The 23918-nt window shown below is 41.7% G+C and overlaps 1 protein-coding gene across 1 annotated transcript; it reads left to right on the top strand.

Moving 5' to 3' along the window:
* Positions 1–3732: 3732 nt before the first annotated feature.
* ttc4 (tetratricopeptide repeat domain 4) lies at positions 3733–23913 on the top strand. The gene is made up of 10 exons (XM_072574468.1): positions 3733–4352; positions 6312–6429; positions 7401–7562; positions 9292–9369; positions 11658–11782; positions 12207–12293; positions 14420–14658; positions 18209–18293; positions 19795–19877; positions 23717–23913. The coding sequence occupies exons 1-10, from the start codon at positions 4254–4256 to the stop codon at positions 23814–23816; spliced, it is 1176 nt and encodes a 391-aa protein (XP_072430569.1). The 5' UTR covers positions 3733–4253; the 3' UTR covers positions 23817–23913.
* The last annotated feature ends 5 nt before the right edge of the window (positions 23914–23918 follow it).

A 23918-nucleotide genomic window follows, 5' to 3' on the forward strand; every position in this document is an offset into this window, starting at 1 on the left:
GGAGGTTGCTTGTCTAGTTTTTCCATGTCATTCTTGGATCAGTCTTGTAAGATGTTCTAATTGATATACAACATGTACAGGTCATCTAATCTATAAATGTAATATGATAAGCCCTAGAAAACTAAAAGAGTCATCTATTATTCCACCAATGATCATCAGATGCTGTCAGCTGCCACTACATTTCAAAGATATTGTTTTATAAGCTCAATTCAGGCAGTAGCACAAAAGTTGTGGTATCAAACCAGCTGCCTTTTATATGGAGTACCTGGGATTTACTCCCATTGACTCCACAGGAACTGAAATTCAGGCTCTGCTTATCACATGAACCAATTCTGTCCATTTTACACTGGCTGCCTGTGATGAATTTTTAGCTACTTGACTAATGTAATCAGGAAATAACCATAATTGAACTATAATCTTCATCCAATTTCTTTTTATGCTGTTATTGTCTTGTGTATCATATATTGTGTAGTGTCAGTGATTATTTGAAGCAAAATTCAGTTTTAGTTTACAAACCCATTCATTTAACTTAGAGATAATTTTTTCCACTATATCCTGGCTCATTCTATGGTTGCAACATTTTGGGGCTAAATTTCATGTGATGTTTATCTAGAAAGTGGGAAGTCATGGGATCTGTAGGCAGAGACCTATGGTACCAGACCTCTGACCTCTTCTTGTTACTCTCGTCTTTCCAAGACTTCACTAATGGAGGGGAAGCCTTTAGTCGAAAACATGCATGAAAATAGTGATGAGCTGTAGCATTCCAAGCCCAATGTCACATTCTTCGAACTCTCATCAGAATTTCCTGATTGCATCTCCCTGTTCTTTGGATCAGAGCATCTCAGGATGACAAAGTTCAAAATGAGGGATCCCTGAAAATTTAAATGTTGCCTTTCTTTCCAACCTCCCCACGGGATCTTTAGGTCCAGTGTGATTCTGATTTGATCTTTTTGAAAACATCCAGAAGCCCATAGAGACATTAGGCAGACCCCCAGGCTGTAGATTTGTGAGGAAAGAGAAGAAAGAAGGAAGACATTCAGTATGTCAGGAAATCCTAATCGGTTTCACTCGTGAAGTACTTTTCAATTGTAGACCCTGTTGCAATGCAGAAAAGGCATGCTGAGGTCAGGATAACAGGAGCATTTTGTGCGTCATCGAAACTAAATTGGAGTGGGTGAAGGATGAAGAAATATTGGGGCTACTATTTCTTGACTGGGCAAGCTGGAGGTTAGAACATAAGAGATAGGAGCTGACATTAGGCCATTCAGCTCATCGTGTCTGCTCCGCCATTCAATTGTGGCTGATAAGTTTCTCAACCCCATTCTCCCACTTTCTCCTCAGAACCCTTTAGCTTTTGTCAACATGGCTGAATGATAAGCAATGATGCATCTGGCTGATTTTTGCCCATGTTCTGAGGCTGAGGATGGAGACTCACTACAGGAATCCATTTTCTATAATTCTGTAGTGCACTTTCTTGGAGATGCAACTGTGATTAAAAATACAGGCTGAGAGGTTAGCCAAGATCTCTGATCAGCAGTTTGAAACTGGTCCATTTAATGATTTCAGTGGCCCACCACACATCCCTGCATTATGAAAATCCACTGATAAAAGCAGCTGATGTGCTTGTTGGCCCTAAAAAGACAAAGGGAGAAAGTGCTGCATTTTCTGGTGGTCCATCACCCCTTCCATATTGTACCGTAGCTTGCAGGACCTGACCACAATATGGAGTGTGCAAGAATGGGAATGGAGACCTGGCCAAAAATAGTAAGAAATGGAAAAGTAAAAGGAGTATGCTTTAAAAATGAAGAGGGTGGAACAGACTGAGGAGAAACAACAAAATAGCGGAAGTTGATGATAGTGTCATTCAACAACTCCAAAGAGTACAGATTTCATTGGAAGACTCTTTTGCACAAATCAAAAAGACAGCAAATTCTGGAAATCTTGAGCAAAATGAGAGAATGCCAGAAACACACCAATTCAGTGTATCTGTATAGTAAATAGGCAGATTTGTTTATGAAAGCCTTTTAAAGAATTGAAAATTTTCATTGGATTGGAAATATGAAATGTGCTTCAGTCATAGAGAAGTGATCTGAAAATATTTATATCTACTAATCTGCCTCAGGAAAGTCCTATCTATCGGTGGGTAGTATCCCTCCCTCTGAACCAAAAGCTCTAATTTCAAGTCTGTCTCCAGGACTTGATGGTCAAGAATGGTGCCCTAACAATTGAATGACAACTTGCAAATTCTTCCAACAAATGGCAGGTGGTAAGAATGGGAGAGATTCCTGGTCAGCTATATCATGGAAATTGGAGCCTCTAAAATTATCCATAGTCCTGGGCTACATGTATGTAAAAATGTATGTTGCCACAATATATCAAATTGATTCAGTTGGCTGGACAGCTGGTGTGGACTAGATTGTTGTCAATTGCAGGAGGTTTGATCCATCTGGTGTGATTGCAGGACCTGCTTCTTTGCTCTATCCATGGAGGACATTTGTAGAGATAGGGGTAAGGCCTATCACAAGATTTACACATGTTTAAAAAGTTTAATTTGGAGGTGTTAGAAAACTAGAAACCTAGAGAGGTCAGCAATGACAGGACTAAAGGGTAGATGAGCCTTTTGTTATAGATGCAGAACGTGTGCCATCAGTACACATGGCGAAGTTGAAGGGCTCTTGAAGCACAATGTTCGTGTGCTCGCCTCTGAGCCAGAAAATCCAGGTTCAAGTCCCACTTGTGCCGAAGGTGTATCATGACATGACTGAACAGGTTGATTAAAAATAATTAAAATGGGTACGTGGAGGGGAAATCTGTGTGAAATTTCATCCTCCTTCCTTTAAATAGCCATCACAGCACACTAAATGTAGTGGATCTGTATCCCTCCTGGTGCCGGCCCCTTGACCTCTCCAATGGAGTTGTCACTACCTCTATGGCTCTGATTTTTTTTAATTTCAAAAATATACTTTATTCATAAAATGATTTGATGGTCTGTACATTTGGTCATGCCATACATATGTCAACATTTACATACACAGATCAGAATTTATCATTGTTATATACAGGTCTGTGCATTTCTCAATCTTATGCACATATATTTAGCTGAGGCATCAGCAGAGCCCAAAAAACGTCCGAATGGGCCCCCTGTTCTTCTTTAGGCAGGCAGCTGCCCCAAGCTTCAGTGCGTCCCTCAACACGTATTCTTGGACCTTGGAATGTGCCAGTCTGCAACTCAGTCGGGGTCAACTCCTTCAGCTGGAAGATCAACAGGTTTTGGACCGCCCAGAGAGCGTCCTTCACCGAGTCGATGATCCTCCAGGCGCAGTTAATGTTCATCTCGGTGTGAGTCCCGGGGAACAGGCCGTACAGCACGGAGTCCCGCGTCACGGCGCTGCTTGGGACGAACCTCGACAAACGCCACTGCATTCCTCTCCAGACTTCCTCTGCATAGGCACATTCCAGAAGGAGGTGTGTGACAGTCTCGTCCCCCTCCCGCAGCCGCTTCGAGGGCAGCGTGCGGTGCGGCAGAGAGTCCGGGCATGCATGAAGGATCTTACAGGTAGAGCCCTTCACACCACCAGCCAAGCCACGTCTTGGTGCTTATTGGAAAGTTCTGGCGATGAGGCATTCTGCCAAATGGCTTTGACAGTCTGCTCAGGGAACCGCTTGCCTCTATGGCTCTGATAGCTCAATTACTGATGATGCCCTTTAAGTATCTGTGGAAGACGGTTGCCACTCTGGCAGGTTATATTCCTGAAAATGTCATTACGTGACTTTCTATTTTCAACTGCCCCTCCTCCAGATTCCTGCCGTTGGTCACCCGAAATGTCCATCATCATGGAGCCTGACCTTCCCATGGTTTTTAATTTTGTTTTACTTTTGAAAGGCTGCTCACTTCAAGTGATCACCTCCAATTTTACTGTAATAACAAGCAATTGATTTATTTTACTTTTATCAATACTATGGTATTTTGGAGACCTCAGTACATTCTACCCGTTGGCTCACTGCATAAAAACCGAGCACAGCATCGATTCAGATCTTCCGCCTCTTTTAAATGGTTATTATCCAAAACACAGTGCCGCGCAGATTTCACTTCGACGAAGAGCTTTACGTCTCCAATGTTAGTGTGGGGAGTAGCGGAAGTGTTGGGGGACGATTTGCAGTGGTGCAGCCGGAAACATGTGTTGCTGAATGTAACAAATCTCCCGAGTGTATCAGCTGTGGGGCAGTGAGCGAGCTGTCTGGGAGTGGACAGTATGGCATCGCCGGGGGAGGAGGATGGAATGGATGCGCTTTACGACCACTTCAAGGAGAAGAAGTACAAGGGAGGCTTCAACGAGGATAACTGGGAAGAGGTGAGATTTGAAAAGCTGCCCAGAAATCGGCGGGGGTAGGGGCACTTCTCGGAACGTCTCGGGAAAGCTGCTTCACTCGACTCGCAACTTGTGGAAATAAAAGAGCAAGCGATACAGCTAGGCAAGGTTAAATAAATTGTCAGGACATACCGCCATGTGAGGAATAACAAAGTAATTTTGTGAATGTTACGTGATAACATTTGGAGCTTGCTCAGGATCCACTAGCTGTGATTAGTTACCTCGAGGTCAGGCTGAAGTTATATTTAATCTGTTGTGGTTCTGTTCGCCGAACTGGGAATTTGTCTTGTAAACGTTTCGTCCCCTGTCTAGGTGACATCCTCAGTGCTTGGGAGCCTCCTGTGAAGCGCTTCTGTGCTGTTTTCTCCGGTATTTATAGTGGCCTGTCTCTGCCACTTCCGGTTGTCAGTTCGAGCTGTCCACTGTAGTGGCCGGTATATTGGGTCCAGGTCGATGTGTTTGTTGATAGAATCTGTGGATGAGTGCCATGCCTCTAGGAATTCCCTGGCTGTTCTCTGTTTGGCTTGTCCTATAATAGTAGTGTTGTCCCAGTCGAACTCATGTTGCTTGTCTTCTGCATGTGTGGCTACTAAGGATAGCTGGTCGTGTCGTTTCGTGGCTAGTTAGTGTTCGTGTATACGGATCGTTAACTGTCTTCCTGTTTGTCCGATGTAGTGTTTTGTGCAGTCCTTGCATGGGATTTTGTACACTACATTGGTTTTGCTCATGTTGGGTATCGGGTCCTTTGTTCTGGTGAGTTGTTGTCTGAGCGTGGCTGTTGGTTTGTGTGCTGTTATGAGTCCTAGTGGTCGCAGTAGTCTGAACCGACAGCCAGACTACTGCGACCACTAGGACTCATAACAGCACACAAACCAACAGCCACGCTCAGACAACAACTCACCAGGACAAAGGACCCGATACCCAGCATGAGCAAAACTAATGTAGTGTACAAAATCCCATGCAAGGACTGCACAAAACACTACATCGGACAAACAGGAAGACAGTTAACGATCCGTATACACGAACACTAACTAGCCACGAAACGACACGACCAGCTATCCTTAGTAGCCACACACACAGACGACAAGCAACATGAATTCGACTGGGACAACACTACCAATATAGGGCAAGCCAAACAGAGAACAGCCAGGGAATTCCTAGAGGCATGGCACTCATCCACAGATTCTATCAACAAACACATCGACCTGGACCCAATATACCGGCCACTACAGTGGACAGCTCGAACTGACAACCGGAAGTGGCAGAGACAGGCCACTATAAATACCGGAGAAAACAGCACAGAAGCGCTTCACAGGAGGCTCCCAAGCACTGAGGATGTCACCTAGACAGGGGACGAAACGTTTACAAGACAAATTCCCAGTTCGGCAAACAGAACCACAACAACGAGCACCCGAGCTACAAATCTTCTACCAAACTTTATATTTAATCTGTTTTTAAATTCACTTCCAATTGCTGATCACTGAATCTCCTTTCCCAGTTCCCAAACTAGCTGGCATTTTAAACAGTTCTCTGTGCTGAGAAATTGCCCAGGCACCCTTTTAAAACCTATCATCTGTAAGCTAATAGATCTTCCTTTGTCTTGAGAATAAATGCTAATTTTATGAAGAACTTGCAAATTATATAATTAACGAGAAGGCATTTTCATGTCTCACTTTGCCCGTTAAGAAGCAATCAGGTACTAGAAAAGTTAAATAGGAGCAAACTGAGATAGAAAAGGACGATGTCATGTTTGTAGTATTGAGAGATCCACCTTCTTGATGAAACAGCAAGTCTTTAATGAACGTGACTATGTACAGAAGATGCTGAGAGGTACCATCTTATCTCGAGCCCTGTAGACACATGCTCAGTAGCTAAGTAAAGGCACAATTTCATTTACTGTACAATGCTGACTATATTGTTATGTTTTTTATTCTTGCCAAGGAATTCGAAAAGATTCCAATGTTTATGAAAAAGGCTCCTGAAGAACTTGATCCTTTGAAACATCCAGAACTTGCCTGCATCCAGTCAATGTTGTATGATGAGGACCAATCTCCAGAAGGTACAGAAATTCAAACAAAACCCATTCCGATTTGCAAATTTTCATTTTGCAAACATTAACTGGCTTCCTGCAGATTTCTTCTTCTGAGAAGTCAATGGAATGAAATTTATTGGCATTGGCCAGGTTTTATTTATTCTTGTTATGGAATATGTGTGTTACCTGCAAGGCCAGCATCTGTTGCATGAATGGCTTACTAGAGTGTTTTGGTGGGAAGTTAAGAGTCAATCACCTAATAGTGGATATGGAATCACATTGGTTTGACCAAGTAAGGATGGCAGACTAAGAGTAATTGTATTCTGTTGTAAAGTCATTAACCTGAACCAGAAACTGTTAATGCTGCCTGAGTTTTCCTAGTTCCTTATGTCCGTGTTTTGGCTTTGTTTTGTAAGGGTAGTCGATTTCCTTTCTTAAAATACATTGGTAAATCAAATGGGCTTTTGCAATAATTGATGGTTATGACATGTTGTCATTGTCAGTTGCTGCAGGAGGATTTGAACTCTTGTCCCAGAACATTAGTCTGGGCATCTTTATTATTGGTCTGGTGACATTACCATTATGTTGCTGTCATCCCCACCTACATGTTATCATTTATAGAAGTGATAGATGATACTACAGTGAGTACTCCACAGTGCAATCTTTTAGCCTGATCCTACTTTTATTTTCAGAAGAATACAAGGAAAATAATACTTGGGTGAATTGATTTCTAAATAATCTACTGAATAAATGTTTGCTCACTGATGTAATCAGTATTGGAGATACTGAAACTGTTCGTAGGAAAATCATTGGGGTGAACCTTAATGCCACTTTCCTAGAATAATATTGCAATTTTCACTTCCTGGGTTAATGTCTGTTGAAACAACTTGAGCGTCTATGTAGATTAAATGATAAATCACATTTTTATGTAGGCTAGGCGACAATAACTAATATTCATAGGTTATGTTAAACTTTTTCTTTTGAACAATGTTTTACAGAGCTTGCAAAAACATACAAGAATGAAGGGAATCACTACTTCAAGGAAAAGAATTACAAGAAAGCCATAATCTCCTATACAGAGGGACTGAAGAGAAAATGCAGTGACTCTGAGCTGAATGTCATACTCCATACAAACAGAGCAGCAGCACAATTTTATTTAAGTATGGCTTGATACTTGATAATTCTAGTGTGGAGATAGATTGTTCAGGAAGTCAGTATTGAGGATTGTCTGAATCAATGTTAGACAATGAGATTAGTTCTCAATATGAATGAGTCTCTTAGATGTAAGCATCTTAAGTGAATTGAATATCAGGCTGTCTATATCTGGAATAATCTTATAGACAATAAGTGCAGGAGTAGGCCATTCTGCCCTTCGAGCCTGCACCACCATTCATTATGATCATGGCTGATCGTCCTCAATCAGTATCCTGTTCCTGCCTTATCTCCATAACCCTTGATTCCACTATCCTTGAGAGGTCTATCCAACTCTTCTTAAACAAATCCAGAGATTGGGCCTCCACTGCCTTCTGGGGCAGAGCATTCCACACACCCACCACTCTCTGGGCAAAGAAGTTTCTCCTCATCTCTGTCCTAAATGGCCTACCCCTTATTTTTAAGCTGTGTCCTCTGGTTCGGGACTCACCCATCAGCGGAAACATGTTTCCTGCTGCCAGAGTGTCCAATCCTTTAATAATCTTATACATCTCAATCAGATCCCCTCTCAGTCTTCTAAACTCAAGGGTATACAAGCCCAGTCGCTCCAATCTTTCAACATAAGATAGTCCCGCCATTCCAGGAATTGACCCTACGCTGCACTCCCTCAATAGCCAGAATGTCTTTCCTCAAATTTGGAGACCAGAACTGCACACAGTATTCCAGTGCGGTCTCACCAGGGCCCTGTACAGCTGCAGAAAAACCTCTTTGCTCTATACTCAATCCCTTTTGTTATGAAGGCCAGCATGCTATTAGCTTTCTTCACTGCCTGCTGGACCTGCATGCTTTCCTTTCATTGACTGGTGTACAAGAACACCCAGATCTCTTTGTACTGCCCCTTTACCTAACTTGACTCCATTTAGGTGGTAATCTGCCTTCCTGTTCTTGCCACCAAAGTGGATAACCATACATTTATCCACATTAAACTGCATCTGTCCACTCACCTAACCTGTCCAGGTCACCCTGTAATCTCCTAACATCTTCCTCACATTTCACCCTGCCACCCAGCTTTGTATCATCAGCAAATTTGATAATATTACTATTAATACCATCTTCTATATCATTAATATATATTGTAAAAAGCTGCGGTTCCAGCACTGATCCCTGCAGTACCCCACTGGTCACTGCCTGCCATTACTTGAGGACTGGAAGGTTTGCTGGTATGTTTAATAGAAATGTCACATTGCACATTTGTATGAGTTCTAAAGGGAAACACATCATTAACAGAACATTTGGTATCATTAGATCATCTCAACAACAATTATGGGCTGTAAACAAATATAATTAATGGATAAGAAAATATAAAACTAAGCGAGAAAAGCATACCCGTAATCAAGTAGTACTTTCCTCCACATGCAAGTACTCCCAGGTAATGTTAGCTGTTAAGTATAGAACTAACATATGGAACAGCAAAAATATGGTGAACAAAAAACAGAGAACATTACAGAGCAGTACAGGCCCTTCGGCCCTCTATGTTGCGCCGACCTGTGAAATCAATCCAATGACCATTTAAAGGCCCTTAAAGTTGGTGAATCTACTACTGTTGGAGGCAGGGCGTTCGACACCCCTACTACTCTCTGAGTAAAGAACCTACCTCTGACATCTGTCATATATCTATCACCCCTCAAAAAAGTAAATTTGTTCTCACACTCTGTCTTTTAATATGCTTTATTCAAGGTAATAATCGATCTGCACTAAATGATGTAATTGCAGCTCGAAAACTGAAACCAAATCATTTGAAAGCGATCATTAGAGGTAAGATAGCAGAAATACTGAGTTTTGTTTTGCTTGCCCTCCTTTCTAGGGGGATCTATTCCCTGCTAAATCTGTGTGTGTTGATGTGTGACACAGCTAGGTACAACGAGACCCTCCTTGCTTCTCTCTCCTCCTGGCCACCTCCCCAGCTTTTAGGAAATCTGTAATTGAGTTTTGAAAGTGTATTTTATGCTAGCAATAGCACAGGTAGTATGAGCCCAAATCTTCTGATCTGGATCAGACTTCCTATTTCCAACCCAAATCAGACAAAAAGTTCCCACCTAGCTGAAGTGATCCAGCCCAAAGCAGTAGGTCCTGCAGCCAACACCAGCATGGATTAGTGCTCAAACTACATGTTTCATTTGCAGCAGTACCTGCTGTATTTCAAGGTTTAAAAATCCTAAAATCACTTGACAGCTACTGCAAGAATTTTGTTAAAAGTGTGTGGGCTGCACAGGTGCAGGGTGGGGTAACAGGGTTGGAAGGATGGCGTGTACAGGTAGGGGCTAGGACAGTGATGTGGGTGAGTGGTGTGGAGTTCTAAATAAGTGAATGTGCTTAGGATAGGTTGGGTTGGGTATCTGCCTGAGTGGAGGGAGTTCAGGGCTGTCTGATTGTGCCCAGTCAGTGAGGGGAGGGGATTAATGCAGATTGATTTTAGGGGTCGGGTAGCAAGGGGGAAATTAGTTGTCTGGGGGTTGCTGTCAGGTCCAAGGATGCTAGGGTGAGTTGGTTTCTGTGTTGAATGCAAGGGAGAGTGACTAGGGGTGGGAGGACAATAAGTGGGTATTTTGTGGTCTGTAGGGGTGTTGAGTTCAAGAGGGCTGGAGGAGTTAGTTGTCTGTTTGGTGGCTATCTGGATTGAGGGAGGCATTGATGTTCATAAAGGGTTGGGGGTGGTGATGGGAACCGGTGATGAATCAAACAGGGAGGGTTAGTTTCATGTGCTGAAGATCACTAATGTTCACGTAAAGATGACTCTTCATCAGAGCGGATGTGAAGTGTGGAGGAGTCAGTGTTTATGCAATGGAGGTAGAGGAGAGAAAGAGTGCCGATAGTGCAGATCGGAAAGGCTGCCGAAATGATCAGAATGTGAGAATGGCAGAACAATGCTGAGTCTAACTGCCAGACTGGAAAGAACAGACAGTCCCACTGGGGTGTGGGGAAGGGAAGAGAGGGCGTGGTTACAGAGAATGTAACAAATAAAGCTAAAAGGAAGGGAAGGAATGGAAGTGGGTTGAACCCACTGTTCTGTCATTCTCACGTTCCGATTACTTAACCTGCTCTATGAACACCATTTCATCCCCCCCCAGCATTCGCACCCTATCTCCACTATTGCATAAATGCTGCCACTTCCACACTTCACATCAGCTCTGATGAAGAGTCATCTGGACACGAAACACTCGCATGCACTCTCTCCATGGTTGCTGCCTGGCCTGCTGAGATTTCCAGCATTTTTTGTTTTCAGTACAGATTGCAGAATCTGCAGTATTTTGTTCATACTTAGGGTTAGATTAATAGTTAGCCAACAGTTGGAGTAAATCTGAACCTCTCTAATCTTTCCAGGTTAAGGAAAGTAAGGCAGTAGCCTCCAAGATCTCTAACTCAGATTTAGGGAATATTCTGAAGGGTTCCAGAAGCTGGGTTATTGCCCATCTGACATTTCAGCTTCACAGGCAACTCTTACAGAGTAAACTGCATCAAGACTTCAGACAGTCCCACCATACAACTCTAGTTTATGATTCAGCGATGCCTGCCTTCCTATTGGGAGATCCATGAAGAACTCCGACAGCGGGAAACCATAGCAGTGAACTCAGAATCTATGATGCTATATTGGACTTCAAACATTTGTGCTACACGCACAGGCAATTATGAATTTAACAGGGTGGTGCTCCACTAATTGACTTTCTTTTAGTCTTAATCCAAAGGCAGTAGCAAAATGGGATGCTGAGACAGAAAAATGCCATATAGGACCAATGTTTGTTACTAACCATAGGTGAGTTAGATAATGATGAACCTCCTCTTCCTATCTCTCACCCATTTTTGCTGCTTTTTATTGAGAAAAGAAAGATCATTTCTAAAAAAAATTGACATTGTCCAGAGTCTTGTTCTGGTGATCCTCTAACAGACTCCATATTTAATCATAAACATTAATATTATATTATGAAATGGAGGTAGATTTTGTTAAACTGGCATCTCACTATGTTTGCTTGATTAGTAAATAAATGTTTGGGAAATGGATTTTCTAATGACATTAAATGACTGACAGGTGTCCTTTATATTGACAGGTGTCCTTTGTCACATTGAACTGAAAAATTACAGCCAGGCAATAGCATGGTGTGACGAGGGCCTCCAGTTTGAACCCAAAGAAAAGCAACTCATTGAATTGAGAGCCAAAGCTGATAAACAGAAGGTATGTTTAGCGACTGCTGGTTAAGTACTTGACTGTGAGAGATGAAGTCTGTGATGACTGCATTGCATGTGTGCTGGATACAGGGGATTTAGTCAATTAAGTTTAAAATATGTAGACAGAGCAGAAACTGTCAACGTCGTTCCTCGAGGCAGGAACGTTGTTAATAAGCAGAGTGGGAGCAGATGAATTAACTGTTTAAAATTGCATTGTAATCTCAGAGATTATTTTGTGCTGACAATGTGTGTTCTGCTGACAGGTTCATGTTGAACTTGTTATGCTCAAAGCCCTCACAGCGAGCAGAGAATGATGGCTTCAAAGGCATCATTTGAATATGCGTGGAATTCAGATCACAAGTGAAAGATCTTTGTTCTGACTGATTCTTGCCACGTCATCTCCTTCTTAATTATTAATTTATTTTTTAAAGCGCATTGAAGAGCGTAATCTAAGGAAATCAAAACTGAAGGAGAAGAAGGACCGGGTGCAAGCAGAGGCCTTACTGAAGGCTATCAGGGTAAGGGAATATGAAACTTTAGGAAAAGTGGCCCTGTCTTCCACATTGCTGTCAAGTTAAAATTGATCTCCTACAGAAGATGACCACATGACCTTATACTCTAAAAAGCTGAACTTTTCAAACTTTTAATCCTAACTTTTAAGATGTTAAATAGTGTTCTAATTGTTGAGTATTTATTGTTAATTACTGACCTCATTAATTTGAGGTTAGGCATAATTTTTAGATTTTACTTCAGCTTTACACCCTCAGAGAAATGAAGAAAGATGGTATTTCAGAATTGAAGGTCAATGCTATGTCATGCCTGAGCTTTGTGAAAAGGTATGATTTGGTACTTTGTCAGAACAGCATCTGCCACCTATACACAGTAAAATCATCAATTGTCAGCTGACATCAGTTGATGAATATGTGTTAAACGATCTACATTAGAAATATGAATGAAACAAGTGAACTTCAACCTGCTAGCAAACAAGACTGATACCAAGATTGTAGAAGGTACTGTCTTTGTAAAGCTGGTGGGTTTACAAACAGTCCAGAGTGGTTACGTATGGCAGATGGCACATGATTAAAGCCAATGGTAATAGTGGAGCACAGAACTCTCTGTAAAGAGAAACTTCAGATAGGCATTATACCCACTTCATGGGAAAGGCTGGTTATTTGACTGCTTTTCCTGGTGATCATACAAATCATTCAACCCTTAGATATCTGCATAAAGAACCCTCTCAAGGACAGTGTTTGAAGGAAGTGGGAATTGGGGGTGGAAAATTGCAGACACCTTGACTAGCAACATTGTGCCAATGGGTTTTAGGCACAAGGTATGAGCTTGATCCTGGCGATGTCAAAAAAAATTTCTAAACTGTGGAATATCGAATACATTCAACAATATTTAGGATCCTACTTGTGGAATTTTGGTGTTGAACCTCCTGGTACTACCAATGATAAGGAAAATAAAGATGAGGAAGATCTATGTTATGTTATACCAAAATGATAGTTGGATAAAGTATTCAGTGATTTAGCTGCTAATCAGAGAGACATTGAAGAATTACAATGTGGACTGTTGTAGTTAATTCTTTATGGTACAGGTATCCCCTACTTTTTGAACGCTCGCTTTACACCAATTCACTTTTATTAAAGGCCTACTTTAGTACCTGTTTTCGCTAAATGAAAGAGGATTTTCGCTTTTACAAAAAAGTGCATGCAGCAAGGGTGGCGCCAACAAGTACCTTCCCTGGGAACTACACTCAGCATCTCGCCATCAAGCTGGCATAGCTTTGAACTGTGTCTGCGAGCATCTGTGGTTTATCTCAATGTATTTTGAGCATCCGTTAGCAAGATATGTCCTAAGCTATCCTGTACCTCCTGCCACCCCAACCTCCGAAGGCCATTACCATATGTTAGTGTTCGTTTAGGTTTTATGTGTTATTTGGTATGACTTGATAGGTTATGTTTTGGGTTTGGGAACGCTCAAAAACTTTTCCAACATAAATTAATGGTAATTGCTTCTTCGCTTTCGCCAATTCGGCTTACAAATGGTTTCATAGGAACTATACATTTGTATTGTTTTGGAGGAAATGTATATAATTTATAATGTTACAAAATAAATAATGCTTGAGACTAAATGTGAATTCCTTCATGTTGTAAGTTTTTACTTTATTCCATTATAATGGTTTTTGTTTGCGACCTAATCAAGCATACACATCTATCTCTTAAAATTATTACTTATGGAAAAGTCAATCTCTTGACCTTTGGCCTAAAATTGGGTTTAAAAGATTTGACTTTTTCATGAGTATGTATGGAAAATGCATATTTGACAGTACTGCTCTGGAGAAGGATATGTTTTTAAAATGATACCTGATATTTAAGATCAGCACTTGTACGTGGCAACTAATTTACAGTAAGGAGATGGAAGTGATGGAATGATTTTAGAATCATATGTCACAACCTCTACTTTAAAAACATATATTCTGCACTACCAACAGGCCTGTCCCCAATTATCACATAGCTTCCTGTCCCAAAGGATAGATGAATATCTTTGAGGATAAGGGATTGACTCAGCATTGTTGCTAGATGTAAGGATATATTTCACTATTTCTGAATTTTGCTTTAGGTTTTATTGTTCTCTGTTGTAGGAGAGGAAGATCAAGGTATTTCAGCCTCAGGAGTTGTCCAGTCAAAACTCTGATAGTGATGATGATGATGATAATAAGGAAGACAGCAGGATTTTGAGAACACTGTTTGATGGCATAAACTCTGAGAATGGCATTGCCGTGCACTTGGATGAAAATGGCACCTTAAATTGGCCTGTGCTGTTTCTGTATCCTGAATATGAACAAATGGATTTTATCTCAGCGTTTCATGAAGACACCCGGTAAATATCAAATAAAGACATCTTTCAATTTAGGCAATTGATATTAATGTCTGTTTTTAGGTTGGACAAAGCCAAAATTTTGTGAATGCTGGATATCTGAAACACACACAGAGAATGCTGGAAAAACTCGGCAGGTATGGCAATATTTGTGGAGAGAGAAACCGAGCTAATGTCTCCAGTGTGACACTGAACTGGGTTTTCTAGCATTCTCTGTGTCTGTTGTAGGTATGACATCTTGTGTTCTAAAAATAGCCTCTCTAATGATTTGAGCAAACCTAGGACTTTTAGTCAAATGTTCATGTGATGTGGGCTGATATTTTAATAATGTTATATTCATGACAGCTTCACAGTAGACATTTTCAATGAATAAGCAACAGCCATGTCAAAATTATTTCCCACTTTTAGTTAATGTATGCACACTAGTGGCTTTGTCCTTGCTTTCTGGAGCTGTCTGAATACACTGGCAATTTACAATCTTCGTTTGTTAATGGCTTTGTGGTGAAATAGATCTGAGGATAACTTAGAAGCAAACACTTTCCAAAGGATGTGAACGTAGGCCACAAGATGAACTGAGACTGTCCTGAGTCTCCTTGTTCTGTTATGCCTCACTGAGTAGTGTATTGGAAATCAAGCCACACTATTCCCTGAGTAATCACAGAAGTTAAAATTTTATCACATTACGCAACATCTCCAATTTATCTTTATGTTCACTCAGATTAACATGGACCAGGTTTCTGTATTTACAAGAGCTATTGAGTGCAAACAAATAGATTCTAACCACAGATAAACAACAATGAACTATCAACACATAACTCTATCAATTAAAGCTCCAACCCCCTTGTAAAACTCAACACATACACACAGACAGACACAGCCAAAAAATAGTGTTATGGTTGGAGAGGAAAATAACTATCGGTGGAGCGAAACACTTCATTAGCACCAGTCATCCGGATTTGATTGTTTCTTTAAGTTCTTTGTTTTTTTGATCATCTCCTTCATGTTCTTTCATTTCTTCATGGGAGTACAGGGTGAACTAGTTCACAAATGATAGCAATTATAGCAATTGGTAAACAAAAACACCTAGTTTTCTTTAGCCGAGGAATTTGATAGGGGTAAGAGATACCATCACCCCTTGCAATGTTCCAAGGCTTCCGCTTGAAGCATTCATATCCACAAGCTGTTTAGCTACCCAACAGTTAATCATAGAGTTGGCGTCAGGCTGACGACCTTTGGTATCCATGACTGGCCACATTTCCACAAACCAATCAGCTGCTTGCTGCTGGTTGAATCTCACTCGGTACACATACACTGGTGTCATGCTGTCTACTTTTACTCCTTCCCCCGCTGCTTGCAAAGCAAGAATGTAAGCACAACTTACAATGAGTTTGAGTAAGTTGATAATTAAAAATACAACAATTCCTTCCTTGGTCTTTCTTTTAAAAACCGTCCTTTTCCCAGTTCAGAGTCTAAAGTGTGGTGCTGGAAAAGTACAGCAGGTCAGGCAGCATCAGAGGAGCAGGTGAATTGACATTTTGGGCATAATTATATCAAAATTAGGTAGGAGCTAGGAAACGTGGATTGGACACAGCTACTTGAATGGAAGTCACATTTCATATGTGGGAGGCTTTCAAAGATAGTGCAGGATAGGCATTTCCCGTTGAAAACAAACAACAGGAAAGGCAAGATTCGTGAACTGTGGATGACAGAAGAAATCGTATGACTAGCCAAGAGGAAAAGGGAAGCATACATAAGGTCCAGGCAGCTAAGGTCCCTGGAGGAATATCTGGAGAGTAGGGCCAGTCTTAAACAATTAATCAAGCAGGCTAAAAGGAGTCATGAAATCACTTTAGCAAGCAGAATTAAGGAGAATCCCAAAGCCTTTTATTCTTATATAACTAGAGAAAGGATTGGTCCACTAAAGGATAAGGAAGAAAGGCGATGTGTCAAACCTGAGAAAATGGGTGAGATTCCGAATGATTACTTTGCATCCGTGTGCACTGAGGAGAGGGACATGATGAGTGTTGAGATTAGAGAAAGAAGTTGGATTACTCTGGATCACGTTGACAGAAGTAGGGAAGGTGTGTTGGGTAGGCTAGAGGTTATTAAGGTGATAGGCAACATGGTTTTGTGCAGGGGAGATCGTGTCCTACCAACTTAATAGAGTTCTTTGAGGAAATGACCAAGTTGATGGATGAAGGAAGGGCTGTCGATGTCAAATATATGGACTTTAGTAAGGCGTTTGATAAGTTAAACTAATGGAGAAAGTGAAGTCACATGGTGTGCAGGGTGTTCTAGCTAGGTGGATAAAGAACTGGTTGAGCAACAGGAGACAGAGTAGTAGTTGAAGGGAGTTTCTTGAAATGGAGAAAGGTGACCAGTGGTGTTCCAAAGGGGCCATTGCTGGGGCCATTGTTGTTTGTGATCTACATAAATGATCTGGAAGAGGCCACTGTTGGTATGACCAGCAAGTTTGCAGATGACACGAAGATTGGTGGAGTAGCAGAAAGAGTAGGGGACTATCAAAGAATACAGGAGAATATAGATAGACTGGAGAGTTGGGCAGAGAAGTGGCAGATGGAGTTCAATCCAGGCAAATGTGAGGTCATGCATTTTGAGAAGTCTAGAGCGAATTACATAGTAAATGGAAGAGCCTTGGGAAAAGTTGAGCAGAGAGATCTGAAGGTTGCTGCACAGATGGATAGAGTGGTCAAGAAGGCATATGGTATGCTTGCCTTCATCGGACGGGGTATTGAGTTATAAGAACTGGCAGGTCATGTTAAAATTGTAGAAGACATTGGTCTGGCTGCATTTAGAATACTGTGTACAGTTCTGGTCGCCACATTACCAAAAGGATGTGGACGCTTTGGAGAGAAGGTTTATGAGGATGTTGCCTGGTATGAAAGATGCTACCTATGAAGAGAGGTTGAGTAGGTTAGAAATGTTTTCATTAGTAAAAAGGAAGATTGAGGGGGGAACCTGACTGAGGTTTACAAAATCATGAACTGTATAGACAGGATAGATAGAGATAAGCTTTTTCCCAGGGTGAAGGATTCAATAATGAGAGGTCATGCTTTCAAGGTGAGAGGTGAAAAATTTAAGGGGGATACACGCGGCAAGTACTTTACACAGAGGCTGGTAGGTGCCTGGAAGATGTTGCCAGCAGAGGTAATAGAAGAAGGCATGCTAGATTCATTTAAGATGCATCTGGACAGATGCATGAGTAGGTGGGGAGGAGAGCGATACTGATGCTTAGGAATTGGGTGACAGGTTTAGACAGTGGATTTGGATCGGCTCAGGCTTGGAGGGCCAAAGGGCCTGTTCCTGGGCTGTAAAGTTTCTTTGTTCTTCTTTCTTTGTTCTATAAGCCCTTCATCAGGAATATCACTTTCTCCTCCTTTTCCCAGTTCAATCCACAATCAAGAATAAAGCAAAATAAAAAAGATATGATCTTTATAATATTGAATTATGGATGTGAGTTTTGTTTTCTGCCAAGCAGGGAAAAAAGATTTTTGCCTTCTAGAGATTAATTTTGGCTCTGTTCTCTTTTCAGGTTTATGGACCATTTATCTGTGATGTTTGGTGAGAACGTCCCCCCTTGGGATACAGAAAAAAAATATAAGCCAAACAATTTAGAGGTATTATTTGAACTGGATTTAAGAATGTTATCCTGAATGAAAAATGAGTAAGTGGAGGAAACTGTCTCCAACTTAGATGGAACTGTTAGTTCCATGTTGGCAAGCTGTCACAAAATTAGTTTTCATTCATTCTGATGCCCTTTGCGAAATAACTCAGAAAACAAATCAACACCTAATTTCCCTTCATTTTTGAGTAGAGCAGAAACATTTATTCCTGGTGAACTCGCCTTCAGCACTGGTAATTTTAAAGTGATATGTTTTGGTCTGACAGCCATTATTTGTCGTAGATGATGATAGTTTTAAAAGTACAAAACTGATAGAGTTGGATTGAGGGTAACAAAGTTATTCACAAATTTGTGGAGCCCATAACCACTACGTTCTAGAAGGACATATTCCTTCTAGAAGCAAGTTCCCCCTCAAAACCAGTCACCATTCTGACTTGAAAATATATTGCTGTTCCTTCAATGTCTTTGGGACAAAACTCTGAAATTTGCTCCCTCGTGGCATTGTGGGTTTACCTGCAGTAGTTCAGGAGGCATATCATGACCACCTTCTCAAGGGCAACCAGGGACAAGCAATAAATACTGGCAGAGCCAACAACACCCATATCCCACAAGCGAATACAAAAACGTACATTCACTTACATGAATCAGCCATACTTCTTCAACACCGAGTCTCTAAAATGGAGTTTGTAAGGTATACAGGCAGCATTCCCTCTGGCTGCCTTAGCCTCTGAGGCTTGTGCATGGCAGTGACTTCAGAAGTTTTTGCAGATGGCTGTGTGTAAAACATTGGTGAACTTAAAGAGACATTGGATGCAGGAGACAGTTGATATTTTTTGGTGCAAGGAAGCATTTGCTCTTCTAAGTGTTTGCTGCATGCAACCATTGTTCTGGTCTGGTTGGTGTGATGAGTTCAGACTGATGCATGTATAATTTGATAAAATGTGAGATTTTGAAGCAAAGCATTCTTATTACATCTGACATAGTGCAGTAAAAGAGCACATCAGGGCATTGCAGACTAAGTATTAAAGTTGTGACTAGTTAGTTTGCATAAATATGTTACCCCACCGCTTGTTAAACAGACTTCTAAATGTGATGCAGGCTAGGTACAACACACCTTACAACTGCATTTTAAAACAGGAAAATCTTTAGCCTTGAATTTTTATTTCCATTTGGGAGGTTTTAACCACAACTTACTGAACAATTTAAGTTGATTTCAATAGTCTGTATTTCAGGATATTATAATCCATTCTAGTAGTGATATTGATTCTTACACTACTTCATTATTCCACAAAAATCCATTTATCTTGAAGTTCAGGTTTTTGAAGGAGAGACGATAATAAGATGGAGAAAGGAATACTTGGTTTTTCTGTTGTAGAATCTTACTATTCTCTGTTGTAGTAATCAAGAGCAAACAAACTGAAATATTTTTGGTAAGTATTTAAAACATAAATAAAAAGATACTTTCTGTTAATCAATTTGCTCTCTTGTGCCTACAGCTATATTTTGAAGGTGAGCAAAGAGAGGATTTGTTCCTGGTAGATCCCATGTGCACTCTGCGCCAGATTCTGAGTCATGATAGGTGAGCAGAATGGTTGTTGATTTCAATTCCTGCTGTTCCTTTCACTTAGCTAGGTGGAGAACTACCATATTTTTATATGGAATGGATTGTACCAGTTTTAAAGCCATTTGTTTGGATATTCTAAAAAAGACATAAGCTCTTTGTGAATGTTACAATTCACTCAGACTGTGCTTTGCTGTGGCACCATTCACTTTTATGTGTATGTTGCAACCGAAAGCAATTAATCGTGATGTTTGAGCTTCCGATGTTCTTACTGTATCATGAACTAACCGGAAATCTCACTTATTATTACTGTATGCCATTCACATAATTTGGCAGATTTGCAAGTTGTTACTTGATCTATTTGGCCATGCTATGACTGTATATATCTTCCTTGGTCTTATAGAGCTGGAGAAGGATATGAACCCAGAACTTCTGGTTCAGAAACAGTGATGTCACCCACAGTGCCGCAGGACCACCTTTGCATGTCCCATAAAAAGCTATCATTATTTAAAAAAAACCATTGCAGGCTGGAAAGGATAGCCAGTTACAGCATTGGTTTTTTAATCTCTTAGACAAATTAACCTTAAACAACTTCCGGTCTGAGTACTCAGGTGAAGTGGATTTGGACAGTATCACTTCATATTTCTTTCTTCACCAACCCCTGCACATGGCCTACACATCAATTCATTTTAGACTGAAAATGTAGCACAGTGTGAATGCCAACACACTGGTCTGAGGCTGGGAAGGTTCTGCCCTATGTGAGAAAGTTAGGAAGATCAGGTGAGAGCAAGTAGCTTCTCAACGTTGAGACCAAAAAGTCTCATTTTCCAACACTGTATTGAATGGCAAGATGAGATTCTCACTACAGAGTTGAGAGAGGCATTGTAGTATTTATCAAAATCCTTCATTATTACTTAGTCTTCCATTATTACTATGCAGTTTCCCATTCTGCTACCACTGGTTAGCACTCAGAGGTAAGACTTCCCAACTGCAGTGAGCAATTCACCTCCTAACTCTCCAAAGATTGTCCATCATCTCCAAGGCACAAGAGTCAAGAGTTTAATAGAGTACTCCCCATTACTCCAGAAGCTTGACTCCATCCAGGATAATGCAGCATGCTTGATTGGTAATCCATCCAAAAGTATCCACTCACTTTACCACCAATGCTCGGTAATACCAACATTTACCATCTACAAGATGCAATGCAGAAATTCACCAGAGATCCCCAGGCAAACCCACAACCACTTCCATCTAGAAGGACAAGGACAACAGTTACATTGGAACACCATCACCAGCAAGTTCCTCTGAGCCACTTGCCATCCTGGCTTGGAAATATATCACCGTTCCTTTACTGTTGCTGGGTCAAAATCCTGGAATTCCCTCCCCATCAGCATTAGGGGTCAACCTACAGCATGTGGACTGTAGCAGTTTGAGAAAGCAACTCATTGCCACCTTCTCGAGCAACTAGGGATGGGCAGTAAATGTTGGCCAGCCAGTGATGCCCACATCCCACAAGTGATTACATAACCCATGGAAGTCAGAGTAGTAACCAGGCCACTTGCGCTTGATGCTTGTTCCTCCAGACAATGTCAGTCTCCCTCCTGCACAATGTGCCAGACTGCATGTGCTTCCAACAAACAGCCATGACTCCAAGTCAAATGGGAGTAGTCCTCAGTCAAGGCAAGGGAAATGGGTTCCTGATCCAATAAATCAGCAGCAGCCTCCGATATCAGTCCAGGGTCTTGGACATAGTACTCAGCTGTTCAGGGTAATCACGGTCAGGGGATCCGGTCTGGGAGTAAGTATGGTCAACCTTATGGGCCTAGTGCACCCAGTCCAGGGAGTCACAGGATAACAGGTAGGGAGCTGCACATATCAGTTAGAGGTCTGGTCACTCATCATTTGGAGCTGTCCATCGAAGTCTCTCAAATGGGTGAGTCACTGTCAAGTCCTGGGAGGTCCGTTCATTAAAAGCCGGTGGAGGGCAAAGAGATATTCTTGGAGGCCAATGTTATGAGATTGAAGCTATGGGACTTAGTTTGACTGGTAATTGTTGGCAACATGCAGAGAGTGGGTGTTGGTAATTGACAGTCAGCAGAAGCCTGACTTCTATCAGGTGGGGGTGGTATGTACTCCCATTTCTGGCATGGTTACTGGAACTGAGGATGTAAAATGGAGAGATGAAGATTAAGATGGACTGGTTGGGTGGGGACCTAGGGATGTTCAAAACATGAGGATTGCTGGGCAGAGGTACCAAAAAAGGAATTGACACTTGAGGATTCACCAAGGATAGGAGGCTGAGCTTGAGACTCACTGTTTAGAATGGCATCATGATCATCACAGACACAGTGGGTCAAAGAGCCTGTATCAGTGCTGTACCCTTCTATGTTCATTGTGTGAAGAGCAACTTCCAATAGACAATAGATCTTAAGTGTGGCAAGTGGAGCTGAAAGTGGCTATCACCACACTTGGAGTGGGTGAATTAAGTGTTTTGCTTCACAATCCACTAAAGCTGACAGCACATAGTGCTCACACAGGTCTATGTGAACCTTAGACATTAATCTATGTTCAGTCCAATTTCTTCTCCAAGCATTCTTGACCAGGTAACGGCTATGATGCACTAGCCTTGTTTTGTGGGCTGAAATCCTTAATGCCCTTTGCCAAATTAACAAGCATCTGCCAGTTCCTAGAAGCTACTCACTTCACACATTAAAGGCGTGTACCTCAAGTTCTGTACCTTCAATGCTGAAGTTCCAACCAGACAGACATTTGCACACACAACTGATGAAGAAATTTGAACATGCATTCACAAATGTGATGTATTTTCAGTGAAGTGTCACCTGCAGAAGGTCATCTTCCTTCTTTGCATGACAGTTCAGTGCAGTCCTGGGTTCCACAACTGGGGTGGAGGGAGCCTGCCCACATTGGAGCCCACCAGCCTTGGTGGTGTGTTTAGAGAACCCTGACATGCTGAGTGCCCCCCAGCCCCCACTGTTCAGAAGCAATGCCACCCTCCCCAGCTTAAATTCCTGGAGTTCTGAGGGTGCCAGGCAATGAGGGTAGAATGCCAAGCTCCGTCTGGAGTGTCCTGAGGGGAGTCTTGTGCGGGCCCTCCTCTGGCTAGCATCACCATGTCCCTTTGTGAGAAAGCAACACCTGGGGTGTACTGTCACTTTGCTGCCCTGTCACCATACCTTTGCTACTGCGTACCAATGGATGCAGGCCTGTGAGACTGTCCAGCATCCTCAGACTGCTAGATCTAGCTCTCCATGGCAGCTGCCCATGGAGGCAGCAGTGTGGCAACGGTTTTGCTGCAGTCCATAAAATCTGTGTTAGGTTACCCTGTGCCCCTGGCTAACCTGCCTGCTGTTCCTGTGTTTGCTTGTGCATTTCAATGAAATTGTTAGTAGCCAACACCATAGGGTCCTCTTCTGGTCTCCAGCAGTCCTCCTGAGTCCCAACAAGCTGGAACATTTCTTCCTTGGCAGTCTACAGGGATGTGGCACTGATATGCTCATCAGCCAGTGCTCCCAACCCTAAATTTCACTAACATACCCACCGCGGGGTTCAATATCAAACCTGGTGGTGGGTGCAGACTAATGCCACTGGTACTACAGGAGACAAAAGAGAATCCTTTGTGAACAAATTCTGGCATGTTAAGGATTCATTCACATTGTGGATAATGGGAAAGTAGAGCAGCAGTGGACAGTGCTTCTTACGTGGTTGGCCAGGACATGGATGTTTGTATGTCCCCCTATGACTGGTCCCACTCCTCATTTAGATCATTGTTCCTTTTATTCCATAAGAGTGGATGTTATTTGATATTAATTCATACTTCTTTGAATCCTTGTACCCAGGTATGTTGTGAAGGCTGGAAATCCGAGAATCATAATTCTAGTAAGAGATTCATCGTTCTCCAAAGAGTTTCTGGCAGGAAAGAAGCTCCAAGTCAGTTAAGATAATACAGAGCTGGAGATTTGGCAGCAACTGTGGATCATTTCTAAGCCTATGACTGTTCAAAACTTATTCTAATAAATTGTGTTATTTCAATGAATGTTG

This window comes from Chiloscyllium punctatum, chromosome 7 (assembly GCF_047496795.1).
Source record: "Chiloscyllium punctatum isolate Juve2018m chromosome 7, sChiPun1.3, whole genome shotgun sequence".
NCBI lineage: Eukaryota > Metazoa > Chordata > Chondrichthyes > Orectolobiformes > Hemiscylliidae > Chiloscyllium > Chiloscyllium punctatum.

What these genes read in the sequence shown, in the direction of transcription:
- ttc4 (XM_072574468.1), top strand. Translation starts at nt 4,254, where the DNA reads ATGGCATCGCCGGGGGAGGAGGATGGAATGGATGCGCTTTACGACCAC. An exon ending in ACGAGGATAACTGGGAAGAG is followed by an intron (nt 4,353 to 6,311) that starts GTGAGATTTGAA and finishes ATTCTTGCCAAG; the next exon opens with GAATTCGAAAAGATTCCAAT. An exon ending in AGCAGCACAATTTTATTTAA is followed by an intron (nt 7,563 to 9,291) that starts GTATGGCTTGAT and finishes GCTTTATTCAAG; the next exon opens with GTAATAATCGATCTGCACTA.